At 48.3% G+C, this 16,880-nt stretch overlaps 2 protein-coding genes across 3 annotated transcripts in view; both read right to left on the bottom strand.

Annotated features, from left to right (window-relative positions):
* LOC309351912 (uncharacterized protein) overlaps positions 1–14,978 on the bottom strand; it is a gene marked incomplete at its 3' end in the record, with an annotated part of 80,929 nt that extends 65,951 nt beyond the window's left edge. The window contains exons 1-5 of one of the 2 annotated variants that reach the window (XR_014160979.1): positions 14,723–14,978; positions 13,256–13,296; positions 11,759–11,931; positions 10,548–10,720; positions 341–872 (exon numbers count right to left, since the gene is read on the bottom strand). Of the gene's footprint in view, positions 1–340; positions 873–10,547; positions 10,721–11,758; positions 11,932–13,255; positions 13,297–14,722 lie in introns of those variants that run through there. The other variant, XM_081880107.1, reaches the window with a different exon arrangement.
* The window catches only part of LOC309351869 (uncharacterized protein), a 46,912-nt gene continuing 34,783 nt past the window's right edge, over positions 4,752–16,880 (bottom strand). The window contains exons 4-5 of the mRNA XM_081880001.1: positions 6,253–8,916; positions 4,752–5,532 (exon numbers count right to left, since the gene is read on the bottom strand). Coding sequence (XP_081736127.1) covers positions 7,209–8,771 — 1,563 coding nt within the window. The 5' untranslated portion in view covers positions 8,772–8,916 and the 3' untranslated portion in view covers positions 4,752–5,532; positions 6,253–7,208. The remainder of the gene's footprint in view (positions 5,533–6,252; positions 8,917–16,880) is intronic.

Raw genomic sequence — 16,880 nt, 5'->3', positions numbered from 1 at the left:
AATATCACTGTAGAAATTAGTGATCTTTAAGTTGGATAATACTTGTTTTCTCAGGTTGGCTGTAAGTTTTTGCCCCACTGCTACAGTCATTTCCTGGGACCATTTTAATTGGGTCATTTGTTTGTATTGAGAAGGTTCTATGGTATTGTACTTAGTTATTTTGGTTTCGTCCTTTAAGTTAATAGACAACGATAATGGCTGATGGTCGCTTTCAGTGCGCGTTCCAATTTTGAAGTCCATGATCGAATTTATAATATTATAAGGGACAAGAATATAGTCGATGACACTACATCCTCGGGGGGAGAAGTATGTAAACTCCCCGCTTCTATTCCATTATCACTAAAGCTATTTCCGCACTCCAGACATTTAAATGGTTTCTCCCCTGTGTGAGTCCGTTGATGTGTTCTAAGGTTTCCATTATCACGAAAGCTCTTTCCACACTCCATACATTTAAAAGGTTTCTCCCCTGTGTGAGTCAGTTGATGCATATTTAGGTTTCCACTCTGACTGAATTGCCTTCCGCACTCCATGCATTTAAATGGTTTTTCCCCTGTGTGAGTCCGTTGATGTATATTGAGGTGTCCACTCTGACTGAAGTTCTTCCCACACTCCTTGCATTTGAATCCTTTCTTGCCCATGTGTGTTCTATCTGATGTGTTCTATCTGTGAAAGTCTTTTCACACTCTATACCTTAAAATGGTTTCGCCACTTTTGGGGTTTGTTGATGAGAGCTATGTGTGTTCATTCAATGAAGCATGTTCCAGATTTCACACATTTTAATGTCTATATCTGGTGAAACCAAAGGTGCCCTTTCCCCTCGAAGTCTGTCTCTCTTCTCCATAACCCTCCTCAGCGTGGGAGGAAAGGAAATCCTGTTTGGGTTTCAAGGAAGAGAACAAAGGAAAAGAGAGCATTTCAGATGCAATTAGCACCACCTCATATTTCAACATGTCCTATATTTCCCCTGCATCCTACCCAGGTTCCAAATTTTTAGGAAATGAAGATGCAATGATGTCAAATGATAGTAATGCATCAGCAACCTTTCATTATCCTCAATCATCATTAATAAACAGCATGATCTTGGAAAACAGCCTTTTCACATCAATTGTTTTCTCACAGGAAATGCAGCTACTCTCTCTCCATGAAAAGGCCCTCTCTGCCCACCTTGGAGTCCAAGACCACCCCCAGAAACATCATACCTACATCACAGAAAGGACAGGCTAAAGCAGAAATCTGAGGGGGTTGTTTACCCCCTGTCTGGCAAGTTACCTGTTAATGCTTACTGGATTGATACCCTAGGGAGCCTGGCCAGTCTTTTGTAATGATAAGTACTTAGTTCCTGAGACAGGTCACAGGCTCACCCTATTCACACACAGATATACCCTTAAGACAGGATTTGTGAAGGAAAAGACAGTGGGGAGGCTCCTCCATTTGACCTTGCAGAGAAAACACCTGGTCAGCCTGGGAGTCAAAATGGCTCCACGGCTGCTCTCCTGTGCAGGTTCAGACATGGGGCCTATATATCTATGTACATGTTTGCCTGGTACATTTATGAACCTTCATTATATACATAAGACCTTAATTTATTTATTTCACTGCTAACCCCCCCCCCCCAACAAGAAAGGAATCGGCCTACAGCTGGAGGGTGGTGGATGGCGGGGGCGAGGGAGCCATGCCTCCCCCCCCCACTACAAAAAAACCAAGAAGGCCGCCCCAGCAGCCTAGCTGGCCCCCCGCCCAGAAAGAAAAGCCACAAAATTGCAGCCTAGCCTGGCGGAGGGGCCATGCCCCTTCCAATCAGGCAAGAACTTACCTTAATCCGGCTGCCAGGACACGCTCCTGAGGATCCTGATCCTGGAAGGAAGAAAACCAAAAGAGGCTTGGACAAAGGGGTCGGCCTCTTTTCTTTGGCCTTTGCCCCACCCCGGCTGGCCATCCATTGTCCTCCCTGACCTGTTTCCCAGCCAAGTTCATCACACCCTTTTGTCTTCATCTGGGTTGGTTCTTTCTGGAATGGCTACCTGTCTGGCACTCAGGTATCAGGATGCCAGGGATTATCACTCAGGCAGAGGGGCTGCTGAATAGCTGAGCTCACATGCATATATGAATTTCTGAAGTTTCCCCAGCGAGCCAGTACATAGAGACATTTATCAGTGAATTCATACATTTGGTATTGTGCAGCAAAGGCCCTTTGAATAGATGGGAAGAAACTGTGATCAAGTGCTTTGTGGGGACAAATCACAAAAGTGATGGTGCTGATTTAGGTAGTGGGCTGCATGTGCATGATATCTGCTGAAGGTGCAACCCCCCCCCCAACCTATACATGAATTCCTGCAACAGTCTGGACAGGGCACTGGCTTATGGGGTGGGAGGAGGATAGAGGTTGCAGGAAGGAAAGGGTGGGGGGACACGACCCCCCACTTTCCAAGGATCTTACCGGTAGCTTTGAAGGGGTGGCCGATTCCTGGGTGGGAGGGAGAACCCAAGGCGGCCCCTCGAGAAAATCCCCGCGGGCGCCATGATGGAGACGTGTCCCCAAAGACTGGTCTTCCTGGCTCTCTCTCTCTCCCCCCCCCCCCACGATCCGGGGGGGGGGGAGGGGAGGGGCAGTCAAGACAGAAATCCATCGGGATGGTGGGTTGAATCCTGATACTTTCCAAGGTGAAGCGCAGTAAAGCCTTGCAGCTAGGGGGATGTGTGAATACTGTTGTGGTGCTTTGGGGAAGAGGGTAGTTAAAAGGTGTGGGAAAGTGGGGTTGTGGTGGAGCGATGAACCCCAAAGGACTGAGAATGCACTGTGTACAGGACTGGCCCACTCTAGCCTCACCCCCTTGCCTAAAAGCCTGACACCCCGCAATGTGACAGGATTGTGACTCCTGCCCTTAGCAAGCAAAATAGCCCCATTCCTTGAAATGGAGGGAGCCGTGGGCTGTGGCTCTGTGTGTGTCTCAGGCAAAGGGGGGGGGCTGCTCTGTGTGTTTTGCTAGCAGTTAAAATGCACATTTTTGAGGGGAAAGCTTTCTGTTTCTGCGCTTTGCATTGAGACTTGTGTTTCCAGCTCAGCCAGGAGAGCTGGGGCTGGAGGGCCAGCTGTGTCTTTGTGTGTGTGTGTGAGAGAGAGAGAGAGAGGGGGGGGCAGCTGTGTCTTTGTGTGTGTGTGTGTGTGTGTGTGTGTGAGAGAGAGAGAGAGAGAGAGAGAGAGAGAGAGAGAGAGAGAAAACATCCCTCCGGCTGAGGGCTGGGGCTGCAGAGATCGGGCTCATTCCCCCTCTTGGCACAACTGCGAGTTCTCTGCCCAGGACTGGCAGGCTGTGCAGCCGAGGGCAGCATTTATTTATGACAAAAAATTCCTTCCAGTAGCACCTTAAAGACCAACTAAGTTAGTTCTTGGTATGAGCTTTCGTGTGCATGCACACTTCTTCAGATACACAAGTTCATACCTAGAAATAACTTAGTTGGTCTTTAAGGTGCTACTGGAAGGAATTTTTTGTTTTGACTATGACAGACCAACACGGCTACCTATCTGTAACTGGATTTATTTATGAGTCTTTTTTCTTTCTATAGTCTCTTTTCAAGGTACTACTTTATTTTATCTGCAACATGTTGGAAGGGCAGGGAGTCCCCTTTGTGTAACAACTTAAGCAGGAGGGCATAAGGGGGGGGGCACACTCACAGGAGGAATGGACTCCGTTACAAGGCATGGTGAATAATTTTGGCAAATTCGAGCGCAAATATGGTGGAGCGATGAACCCCAAACGAATGAGAACTCCCTGCGAACTCCCGGGCTCGTGGGATCTGGACCTAACCAGCCAGGTCTTTTGAAGTGTGGCAAAACACCCTGGATGTTTGGAGCAGTTTGCATAAGCAGACTCCTGGGTGGCAATCCTGAGAGAGAGCTCTATGTGGCTACAGAAGTTGAAAGGACAGTATTGTACCTCGCTGATGGTGCAGTGGGCACTGGAGGAGGCAAAAGTAATCAAATCCCAAAAGAAAGAGCACTTTTCCAGAGGAGAGGTGAAAACGAAATAACCAATGTGGCCCACAATGGTTCCCACTGTTACGGAATGGGGGGGCATACAAACAGAGGTTTACTCCCGAGTAAACCACATAGGTCCGTATAGTGAAAGCCATGGTTTTCCCAGTAGTGATGTATGGAAGTGAAAGCTGGACCATCAAGAAGGCTGATCGCCGAAAAATTGATGCTTTTGAATTATGGTGCTGGAGGAGACTCTTGAGAGTCCCATGGACTGCAAGAAGATCATACGTATCCATTCTTAAGGAAATCAGCCCTGAGTGCTCACTGGAAGGACAGATCCTGAAGCTGAGGCTCCAAGACTTTGGCCACCTCATGAGAAGAGAAGACTCCCTGGAAAAGACCCTGATGTTGGGGGAAATTGAGGGCACAAGAAGAAGGGGACGACAGAGGACGAGGTGGTTGGACAGTGTTCTCGAAGCTACAAACATGAATCTGACCAAACTGCGGGAGGGAGTGGAAGACAGGAGTGCCTGGCGTGCTCTGGTCCAGGGGGTCACGAAGAGTCGGACACGACTAAAGGACTAAACAACAACAACAAACCACATAGGGTCAGAGGCAATGACCTCAAGGTAACCCCGCTATACAAGGGCTCCCCTCGTCCTTTCACAACGTTGCACCAAGCACCACACAAGACCCCAACACCCCAAGAATAAAGCACCATTTGTGACCGCATATCCCGGTGCTATATACAGGCAAGCAGTATGAATGAACGATGTATTTTATGAATGGACAATTTATTTGCATGAGGATGCGTCCTGACCAATCAAATCTAGCCCTTCAGCCAATCCCAGCAATGGTATGGCTCTGCAGGAGCTGCTCAGCGCAGCTATCTTCCATGATTCAACGAGCGCTGACAAGGTGACAACAGTTCCTGCTGAGAGAACAATGGGCTAAATTCATCGAAAGCTCGTTACCTTGTAATCCACTCATAAAACTGGATCCAATGTATCGAGGCCAAGTCAAGTCATTTCCGAACCCACTGTCTGTATTGAGAATAGCCAAAAACGCTTAGAAATTCATAGAAAATCACTGGTTTCAACAATTCTCTTCATTCCACCACCAATTTGCGTCATTGGCTAAGGGCTTGGAAACCACTCTGTCCCCGCCATAATCCCTCAAGCGGGAGGTCACGTACTCACAGGAAGGTACTCATAGGTGTCAATCGCTGGGGAAAGGCTCTCCTCCGGACTTGCCCAGGTGCCAGACTATGCAAACCAAAGTTCTATTGTTCTTTTTCAGTAGGTGCTTAGAATGTACTTCCCAATAAATATCCTGTATTTGCCTGTTCCCCTGACACATTCCTCCTATGTGAATCATGTATAACCCTCCCCTTTTCTGATGTAGTTATGATGCTCCACAAACTGCATGCTGGGATATGATAGAAACTTTTAAAAGTCCTTGTCACCCCATCCTCGGGGTTCAATTCCTCCTTCAACCTGTTGTGCAATAAACTTTGATCTACAGCTATTTGCTCCGGTTGGTGGCTGGACTCCTTCCTTTATTCCGCAGGGACCCACGGGCTCTGCTTGATGAGCTGGGTGGCAGAGCAGCCCCGCACCTGGGTCCCCCCCCCCGTAACACCAAATTAGCCTTTTATTAGCCAGAACTAGGAGTTTTGATAGACTTAGGGGGCCTACAAGACCCAGACTCCGAGCCTTCTTCCCTTGGGGGTTCCCCAGCTGGTGCCTCCCCCCCCCCTTTCACCCAGCCAGCCCATGACAGCAACAGCAGCAACAAAAACAGTAAAATCAGTACAATAATAATATGCACACTGGTCCTCAGGCAGGAAGAATAATAACTTCTGGGACTATACTATCTTCCCCAAACCATAGAAGAAGTAGCAGCTCTGGGGTTGCCCCATGGGGTTCTTGAGTGAAGATGGGACCCATCAGGAGACTTCCCTGGTACCTGCAACCCATCCTTCCCCCTCTTGCAATGAGACTTGGGGAAAATATCCCATTAAATTACAGTATTTTAAGTTTCCTTCAGAATGCGCAGGGGGCAGGGATGAAGTTCTGGTGAAGAAGAGGTGTTTGGAGATCATGCGGTGGTGGGGGTGAGAGAGTTTGGGGCAAAAACCAGTCACACACATATGCATCCGTCTTCCATGCTTGAGTACAGCAACTCCAGGGCATTAGCTAAGTATCAGTGGGGTAGGGGCCACGTGTAGAGCAATTCCCATGCTGATGTCAAAAAACACACAGAGGCAGCAGGACTTCTTCAGTAATAGTTTACTGAGCTTTCAAAGCATACAGTTGTCACTGGGTCCCCAGTGATGCACAAAACTTAGCTTCTGAGAGCAAACCCAGTTTCAGCAGTAAAAAAATACAGAACACAGGATATCTAAGTCAGGCAGACACACCGGCAGAAGGGAGCAAGGGAGGAAAGAGGCTGGAAGGACACAGGGCAGTGGATGTGTGTCTTTCGCTTCCTGTCGTCTGGGAGAGAAGTCAGCAACTCGGCAGCTGCAGGGACGTCACGAAGAAAAGCTTTCTGCCGTTCCTTCAGGCACATCCCAGAAACACACACTGTGATCTGTGGTGTATTGCCATATCAGTTGTTCTTCAAAGGTTATCAGGATATGGTCTAGAAACCGGTATTGATAAGATATCAATATATCACCCAGCCCTAATCCTCACCCACCACCAACAATCCAGATAAACCCTCTCTCCTTCTCTATCAAAAGGTGCTTTACATCTTAGATCATAATCACATTGTTTGACACTGCCTTCAATATTTCTTTACTATACAGTTTTACACATAAATACCAGAACTTCACATACACAACATGTGTTAAAGACAGATTTCCTTCTGAGTTCATTTCTGTGAAGAAAAGAGTGGACTCTGAGAGGAAAACGTCCCGTTCTCCATACATCTAAATGGGTTCTTACATCTGAGAGTCTCTGTATTTTCCTTAAACATTTCTTTGTAAATAAAGAACTTTGTGCAATCTTTTCATTTAAACTGCTTCTCCTCTTTGAGTCTGTTGATGGTTTGTAGGGTTTCAACTCCAAAGGTTCTTCCTGTCCGTGAATCTGTTGATTTAGAATTTCCACCAAGACTGAACCTCTATCGACTTTACTGATATTTATAAGGTTTGTATTTTGTGTGAGTTTGTTGACATAAATCAAGGGTTCCACTCTGACTGGAGCTTCTTCCACAGTCCATACATTTAAACAGTTTCTCCCCTGTGTGTCTGCTGATGTTTTTTAAGGGTCCCATTATCACCAAAGCTCATTCCGCACTCCATACATTTAAATGCTTTCTCTCCTGTGTGAGTCCGTTGATGTATATTGAGGTGTGCACTCTGACTGAAGCACTTTCCGCACTCCATGCATTTAAATGGTTTCTCTCCTGTGTGAGTCCGTTGATGTTTTCTAAGGTCTCCATTCTGACTGAAGCACTTTCCGCACTCCATGCATTTAAATGGTTTTTCCTCTGTGTGAGTCCGTTGATGATTTTTAAGAGTTCCATTATCACCAAAGCTTATTCCGCACTCCATGCATTTAAATGGTTTCTCCCCTGTGTGAGTCTTTTGATGTTTTTTAAGGGTTCCATTATCACTAAAGCTCTTTCCACACTCCATACATTTAAATGGCTTTTCTCCTGTGTGAATCCGCTGGTGTAATTTAAGGACTCCATTCTGACTGAAGCACTTTCCGCACTCCATGCATTTAAATGGTTTTTCCCCCGTGTGAGTCCGTTGATGTTTTCTAAGGTCTCCATTCTGACTGAAGCACTTTCCGCACTCCAAGCATTTAAATGGTTTCTCCCCTGTGTGAGTCCGTTGATGTTTTTTAAGGTTCCCATTATTCCCAAAGCTCATTCCGCACTCCATGCATTTATATGGTTTCTCCCCTGTGTGAGTTCGTTGATGTGTTCTAAGATTTCCATTCTTACTGAAGATCTTTCCGCACTCCAGGCACTTAAATGGTTTCTCCCCTGTGTGAGTCCGCTGATGTGTTTTAAGTTCTCCATTTTCGCTAAAGCTCTTTCCGCACTCCATACATTTAAATGGTTTCTCCCCTGTGTGAGTCCGTTGATGTTTTTTAAGGTTCCCATTAACACCAAAGCTCATTCCACACTCCATGCATTTATATGGTTTCTCCCCTGTGTGAGTCCGCTGATGTGTTCTAAGGGTTCCATTATCACTAAAGCTCTTTCCGCACTCCAGGCATTTAAATGGTTTCTCCCCTGTGTGAGTCTGTTGATGTATATTGAGGTGTCCATTCTGACTGAAGCTCTTTCCACACTCCATACATTTATATGGTTTCTCCCCTGTGTGAGTCCGTTGATGTGTTCTAAGGTTTCCATTCTCACTAAAGCTCTTTCCGCACTCCAGGCATTTAAATGGTTTCTCCCCTGTGTGAATCCGTTGATGTCTTTTAAGGGTTCCATTATCACTAAAGTCCTTTCCGCACTCCATACATTTAAATGGTTTTTCTCCTGTGTGAATCCGCTGGTGTAATTTAAGGACTCCATTCTGACTGAAGCACTTTCCGCACTCCAGGCATTTAAATGGTTTCTCCCCTGTGTGAGTCCGTTGATGTATATTGAGGTGTCCACTCTGAGTGAAGCTCTTTCCACACTCCATACATTTATATGGTTTCTCCCCTGTGTGAGTCCGTTGATGTGGTCTAAGTTTTCCATTATCACTAAAGCTCTTTCCGCACTCCATACCTTTAAATGGTTTCTCCCCTGTTGGAGGTCGTTGATGTGAACTATGTGTGCTCATTCAATGAAGCATATTCCACATTTCACACATTTTCATTTCTATTCGTAATGGGTGAAAAGGTGCACCATTCCCTGGAGTTCTGACTGTCTTCTCCATCTCCTTCTTCAGAGTGGGAGGAAAGGGAATCCTGTTTGGGTTTCCAGAACTAAGGGAAAGAGAAAACATCAAGCTCCATTAGCTCCTTCTCCTATTTCAACGTCTCCTACATTCCCCCACCTCCTACCCATGTTTCCAATTTTTAGGAAGTGAAGTTGCAATGTCAAATGATAGTAATTCATGAACAAGTTTCGACGAATTTATTCCGGTTCTGTCTCAAATATCATAATTATACGATGTCTTGGGGTGTTAGGAGAGCATTAGTTCCTTTGGTGGGGGTCATGTCATGCTCCTTATGGGGTAATGTATCCATCAATGGTCCCCAACCTGCACTCAGTTCTCACCTGTGGCTTCCAGAAGCTGTCAGGATGGAATAGGGGCCACAAGCCCAGGAACGGTTTCAACCAGCCGGCTAAACCAGGTGAGAATAGCTGATGGGTCTCAAATCCTTGGTGGGTTGGGGAATTCTGCTGCAGGTGAAGGCAGGCCCTGGTGGATGGAGAGGATGAGAACAACAGTGAATCCCACAGTCAGGAAGGCAGATTCTGCCCATGCTGCAGAGGAAAGTGAAGGGCAGATGGAGCTTGTCAACCTGGGAAGCAAGGTCCTCGAGAAGGAAAACTGTGGTGCTAAACCTTCGCTGCCTGGTTTTCTTCAGGAGAAGAAAAGTCTCCAAGAGGGTTGGATGGTGTCCTGCACACCTCCTTCCAGCCACTCCTGCTGCCAAGCTGCTGCCAAAGGTACTGCTCTGCTTTCCTTGGGACCATATAAGCCAGGCTGAGAAGGGGCTCTTGTTGTCTAGGCAGCCCTGAAGCCCCAAACACACTGTCCACACTTGCTGTACTGCTAACACAGCAGTTTTCGGGGCAGCGATGAACTCAGACCTGTGTATCAAAATCTCTCCAATGTGGAATATGTAAAACAGAAGTGCTGTTTATATCATACATCAATTAAAAAGTATTCAGAATATTTGTCTTTGGAAGAAAAGACCACCAAGTATCTGATGGCCCCTTTAGTACTAAATTTCTCTGCTGAATGATTTTTTTGCTGCCTCTGAGTGTTTTTTCCTACTCTGCTAACTATATGTCAGTCTTGGAGATCGTTATGGAGGAGCAAGATCTGCAACCTAAAGCCCTAAACAGCCTCGGCCCTGTAGACCTGAAGGAGCGTCTCCACCCCCATCCTTCAGTCTGAACACTGAGGTCCTCCTCTGAGGGTCTTCTGCTGGTTCCCTCCCTGCAAGAAGTGAGGGTACAAAGAACCAGGCAGAGGGCCTTCTGGGTGGTGGCGCCCACCCTGTGGAACACCCTCCCTTCAGAGCTCAAGGAAATGAACAACTATCTGACATTTAGAAGATAGCAGAAGGTAGACCTGTATCTGGAGGTTTTTAATATTTGATGTTTTACTGTCTTTTATGTGTACTGGAAGCTGCCCAGAGTGGCTGTGGAAACCCAACCAGATGGACTACATATACATATGCAGATGAACTACACTGTATAAATACTACAATCATTCTTATCATCTCGTGATTTTTTGCAGTTATTTTGGAATTAGTACTGTGAAATCAGATCACAAAATGTTATGGGTGGAGAAAATCACAGGGTTGTCGTAAACGATAATCCCACCCACAAACTCTCATTCACATATAGTCTGTAAATTTGGGAATGTCACACACCCCACCTGTGCTAATACTGGCAGTCTTTGGCCTGCATAGGCACACCTTGTATGTAGAGCCTCCAGCCCCAGGCACTGTCTATCATGAAAATGGGTCCTTTGACTGGGAAGATTCATGCAGTTGCTGTCATCGAATTCTGATGGGTTGTATCTCAGCTTGTCAGTCACTCTGACACTGCCTACAAAGAATAAGAGGAACAAAAATGCTTTTCACTTCTGTATTAATCCTGAGAGCCATTCCATGGACTCTGCACCCGTTTTTGATGACAGGTGTACATTATCCTCAGCCTCAATGAACCAGGCAGTGGAAAAGACACTTAAAGATGGAAGCCTGAGAGAGAGGAAAAGGTTTCTGGCTGCTTCCTGGGTGGGATTGCGGAAACAAAGAGCAGCTTCTGAGGGAGAAACCAAGGCGGCCCCTCGGGAGATTCCTTGTGGGTGCACCGTGGAGAAGTCTCCCTACAGACTGGTCTCCTACTCCCCCCCCCCCGCCAGTGCTTCCCTTCCTTGCCCCAGGGATGCTCCCCTCCGTCCTCCCCCCGGCTCCCCCCACCTTTGGCCCCCTCCCTCTCTCCCCGAGTCTCCCCTGCACCCAGATGCATTTTTCAGGCACAGAATCCTGTTATGCCTTCAGGAACAAATTTATTTGCTGAAGGAATTTTTTGCTGTCTCTGAGCGTTTTTTCCTACTCTGCTAATTGTATGTTGGACTTGCTCTGGAGATCATTGCGGAGGAGCAAGATCTGCAACCTAAAGCCCTAAACAGCCTCGGGTATGTAGACCTGAAGGAACGTCTCCACCCCCATCGCTCAGTCTGGACACTGAGGTCCTCCTTCGAGGGTCTTCTGCTGGTTCACCCCCCCCCCGTGAGAAGCGAAGTTACAGGGAAGCAGGCAGAGGGCAAGGAAATGGGCAACTATCTGACATTTAAAAGACAGCTGAAGGCAGCCCTGTATAGGGAGGTTTTGAATGTCTGATGTTTTACTGTCTTTTATATGTACTGTAATTTGCCCAGAGTGGCTGGGGAAACCCAGCCAGGTGGGCAGGGTAAAAACATTATTATTATTATTATTATTATTATTATTATTATTAATTTTCTTGTAGTTATTTGCAGTTATTTTGGAATTCGTTCTGCAATATGAGCTCACGAAATGTTATGAGGGGAGAAAATCACAGGGATGCCGTAATCTGTAAATTTGAGAAGGTCACACACCTCACCTGTGCTAATACTGGAAGTCTTGGGCCTGTATAGGCACACCTTGTATGTAGAACCTCCAGCCACAGGCACTATATAGCATGAAAATGGGTTCTATGACTGGGGAGGTTCATGCAATTGCTATCATGAGATGCTGAAGGATTGTATCTCAGCTTGTCAGTCACTCTGACATTGCCTACCAAAAATAAGAGGAACAGAAATGCTTTTGAGGTGCAACTTCTATATGAATCCTGAGAGCCATTCCATGGACTCTGCACTCCTGTTTCTGATGACAGGTGTACATTATCCTCATCCTCAATGAACCAGGCAGTGGAAAAGACACTTTAAGATGGAAGCCTGAGAGAGAAGAAAAGGTTTCTGGCTGCTTCCTGGGTGGGATTGAGGAAACAAATAGCCGCTTCTGAGAAGGCCTCTCCCCTCCTCTCTTCCTCTCGGGATTTCCTCTCCTCTCCAGGGGACCAATGGCTGGGCTGGGCAGAACCGCTGTATCTGCCATTAATTTGATTTTGAATTGATATTAGAATGAATTGTTTTTAGAATGCCTTTTAATTAATTGCTTGTGATTTTATGTAAACTGTGTTACTTTTATTGTTGTTAGGCGCTCTGACCCGGCTTCAGCTGGGGAGTGCGGGATATAAATAAAAACATTATTATTATTATTATTTGGACAAGTCAGGGGCTTATAGGGTGGGAATTGGGTGGAGCTTGCAGGAAGGAAGGTGTGTCTTGTTAACGGAGAAAGCTGAGGGTCCCCCTGGACAAAAAACAAGGACACCAGCCAGGAATACCAGAGCAAAACAGCAGCCAGTAGGCTTGGTCTTTACTGAAGACTGTCGTGACAGGATTCCCACCTGCCACCAGGTGAAGCAAGATGGAAGCCCGTACAAAAGAGAACCCAAAATTTTATTAGCTGCTAATCCCAATGTTACACCCCCCCAAACTACATCATGGTTACATCATGAAAGGGGAGGTCTGGTGGCAGTAATCTGAGCATCCTGGACCCTGCCCCATAGTTCTCCTTGCCCTCCACCAAACACCCATCAAGTGTAACAAAAGAGATATTTACATTTCCCTGCTAGGAGCAGAAGTGCGTCAGTAGCCAGAGCAGAACAGGGCGGGGGGCAGTGCGAAACAACATGAGTACCATGCGGCCTGACTTATGACCCCCCCCCCAACAAGAAAGGAAATTGCTGTTTAAAGCGGCGTCAGCAGAATTAAAAGCCGCCGTGTGGCCTACGTCTGCGGTCACACGCCACCATTCATGTCCAGTGGAGCCCACGGCCATGCTCCCCCACGCCTGCCAAAAGGAAACAGCCTCCATGCGGCCTACAGTTGGAGAGGGTTGGGTGGCGGTGGTGGAGGAGCCATCACCCCCCCCCCGCAAAACAAAATGGCTGCCCCAACGGCCTAGCTGGGGGCCCACCTAGAAAGAAAAGCCACAAAATTGTGGCCTAGCCTGGTGGAGGGGCCATGCCCCTTCCAATCAGGCAAGAACTTACCTTAATCCGGCTGCCAGGACACGCTCCTGAGGATCCTGATCCTGGAAGGAGGAAAGGGGCTTGGAGAAGGGGTCGGCCTCTTTTCTTTGGCTTTTGCCCCACCCCCAGCCGGCCATCCATTGTCCTCCCTGACCTGTTTCCCAGCCAAATTAATCCCACCCTTTTGTCTTCATCTGGGTTGGTTCTTTCTGGAATGGCTACCTGTCTGGCACTCAGGTATCAGGATCCCAGGGATCATCACTCAGGCAGAGGGGCTGCTGAGTAGCTGAGCTCACATGTCTATAGGAATTTCTGAACTTTCCCCAGTGAGCCAGTACATAGAGACATTTATCAGTGAATTCTTACATTTGGGTCCAGCAAAGGCCCTTTGAATAGATGGGAAGAAACTGTGATCAAGTGCTTTGTGGGGACAAGTCACAAAAGTGATGGTGCTGATTTAGGTAGTGGGCTGCATGTGCATGATATCTGCTGAAGGTGCACCCCCCCCCCCACCTATACATGAATTCCTGCAACAGTCTGGACAGGGCACTGGCTTATGGGGTGGGAGGAGGATAGAGGTTGCAGGAAGGAAAGGGTGGGGGGACACAACCCCCCACTTTCCAGGGACCCCTCTCTGGTAGCCTTGATTCCTGGGTGGGAGGGAGAATCCAAGGCGGCCCCTCCAGAGAATCCCCGTGAGCGCCATGATGGAGACGTGTCCCCAAAGACTGGTCTTCCTAGCTCCCCCCCCCCCAAATTGCTGCCCTTCCCTGCCCCAGGGATGCTTCCCCTCCCCACTTCCTCCCTCCCTCTGTCCCAGAGTCTCCCCTGAACCCAAAGTCCCCCCTTGGCGTGGCTCACCCCACGCCCTGCGCCCCCCATCTCTCCGTCCGGAGGGCCCCCCCCCAAGAGGAGCAGGGGAGGGACAGGGGGGTCTCTATCCAGGCGTCCCTCACGCCCGTTAACCCTTTCATGGCCCACCTCTTTCCGCGCGGAACCCACAGCGCCCCAGGGATGCCTGCGCGGGAAAATGGGGCGAGGGGGCTTCATTGGGATCCCCTGGGTGGGCTTCCTAAGGGTCCAAGGAAACCCCTTCGCAGCACGCGTGCAGGGAAGAGGGCAAGGAAATGGGCAACTATCTGACATTTAAAAGACAGCTGAAGGCAGCCCTGTATAGGGAGGTTTTGAATGTCTGATGTTTTACTGTCTTTTATATGTACTGTAATTTGCCCAGAGTGGCTGGGGAAACCCAGCCAGGTGGGCAGGGTAAAAACATTATTATTATTATTATTATTATTATTATTATTATTATTATTATTATTATTATTATTATTAATTTTCGGCCTCTTTTCTTTGGCTTTTGCCCCACCCCCAGCCGGCCATCCATTGTCCTCCCTGACCTGTTTCCCAGCCAATCCAAGAAAGGCGCTTTTGGGAGCTCAAGAGGGTCTCTGGATCCTTCTCTCGCCTCCCCCGCGACCCCTTTACCTCTTTGTCCTCGCTCGCGATTCTCCTTTCCTTTCCTGCAACATCCACGTGGGTGGGTGGGGGGATTTACCTGCCGCCCCTCCTTCCCTTTCCGAAAGCGCGCCCCCCTAGAGCTATGCCGCAGAGCAGCAATCCGGTGCAGAAGCTCCACTTGCGGGAGAAGGAGGCAATTTGGGAGGGGTCTCTTTTCCCCCTCCCCCCTCCCGGAACAGAAGTCGGATGGCGAGGAAGAAGAGGGGGAGGAGGAGGTGCAACGTAGGGGGGCGGGATTTGGGTTGAGGGGGCGGGGTGAGAGAAGGATGGGCGGGAGGGGAGGAATGGGGGGGGGGAGAGAGGAAGGTTCCCACCAACGGTTCCCACTGTTACGGAATGGAGGGGAGCATATAAACAGAGGTTTACTCCTGAGTAAACCACATAGGGTCAGAGGCAATGACCTCAAGGGAACCCCGCTATACAAGGGCTCCCCTCGTCCTTTCACAGCGTTGCACCAAGCACCACACAAAACCCCAACACCCCAAGAGTAAAGCTATATACAGGCAGGCAGTATGAATGAACGATGTATTTTATGAATGAACAATTTATTTGCATGAGGATGCATCCTGACCAATCAAATCGCGTCAAATGTAGCCCTTCAACCAATCCCAGCAATGCTATGGCTCTGCAGGAGATGCTCAGCGAAGCTATCTTCCACGATTCAGTTACAGATAGGTAGCCGTGTTGGTCTGCCATAGTCAAAACTTTCAGTGTATCTGAAGAAATGTGCATGCACACGAAAGCTGATACCAAGAACTAATTTAGTTGGTCTTTAAGGTGCTACTGGAAGGAAAAAGTTTTTTTTGTTTCCACGATTCAGTGAGCGCTGACAAGGTGACGACAGCTCCTGCTGAGAGAACAATGGGCTAAATTCATCGCAAGCTCGTTACCTTGTAATCCACTCATAAAACTGGATCCAATGTAGCGAGGCCAAGTCGGGTCATTTCCGAGCCCACTGTCTGTATTGAGAATAGCCAAAAACGCTTAGAAATTCATAGAAAATCACTGGTTTCAACGATTCTCTTCATTCCACCGACAATTTTCGTCATTGGCTAAGGGCTTTGAAACCACTCGGTCCCCGCCATAATCCCTCAAGCGGGAGGTCACGTATTTACAGGAAGGTGCTGTGGGTTAAACCACAGAGCCTAGGACTTGCTGATCAGAAGGTTGGCGGTTCAAATCCCTGCGACGGGGTGAGCTCCCGTTGCTCGGTCCCTCCTCCTGCCAACCTAGCAGTTCGAAAGCATGACAAAGTGCAAGTAGATAAATAGATACCGCTCTGGCAGGAAGGTAGATGGCGTTTCCGTGCACTGCTCTGGTTCGCCAGAAGCGGCTTAGTCATGCTGGCCACATGACCCGGAAGCTGTACGCTGGCTCCCTTGGCCAGTAAAGCGAGATGAGCGCTGCAACCCCAGAGTCGGCCACAACAGGACCTAATGGTCAGGGGTCCCTTTACCTTTACCTTACTGCTTACCAGCAAAGGTCCGTATAGTTAAAGCTATGGTTTTCCCAGTAGTGATGTGTGGAAGTGAGAGCTGGACCATAAAGAAGGCTGATTGCCAAAGAATTGATGCTTTTGACTCAAGGTGCTGGAGGAGACTCTGGAGTGTCCCATGGACTGCAAGAAGATCATACCTCTCCATACTGAAGGAAATCAGCCCTGAGTGCTCACTGGAAGGACAGATCCTGAAGCTGAGGCTCCAAGACTTTGGCCACCTCATGAGAAGAGAAGACTCCGTGGAAAAGACCCTGATGTTGGGAAAGATGGAGGGCACAAGGAGAAGGGGACGATGGAGGGACTTCCGGTCAGTGCCAGTGACAATGGCAGATTTCCCCTGAACTCTCAGGGGAACTGCTCCGGGGATTTAGGGTCTGCCGCTGCGGCGAAAGCGGAGACCCGCAAAAAACCACAGGCGGGTGAAGCCTGGGGACCTGGGATCTGGCTGGCACCTTTTCCGCCTCCCTTGCTCATGAGGAGACCTCTTTTTGAGGCTCCGTTGCGAGGCAGGGTGAACAGTGCGGTGCTTCGGATCCATCGCTTCGTCCCCGGAGAGAAGCAGCACAGCTGTTGTCGGAGAGCGCTGATTTCTTTCTGGGACAATTTGGCTCCAAAAGCAACTACCCA

Source organism: Podarcis erhardii, assembly GCF_964252035.2.
Source record: "Podarcis erhardii genome assembly, chromosome: 10".
NCBI lineage: Eukaryota > Metazoa > Chordata > Lepidosauria > Squamata > Lacertidae > Podarcis > Podarcis erhardii.
The sequence above is the reverse complement of the archived record's forward strand: the minus strand, read 5'-3'. Positions and strand labels throughout refer to the sequence as shown.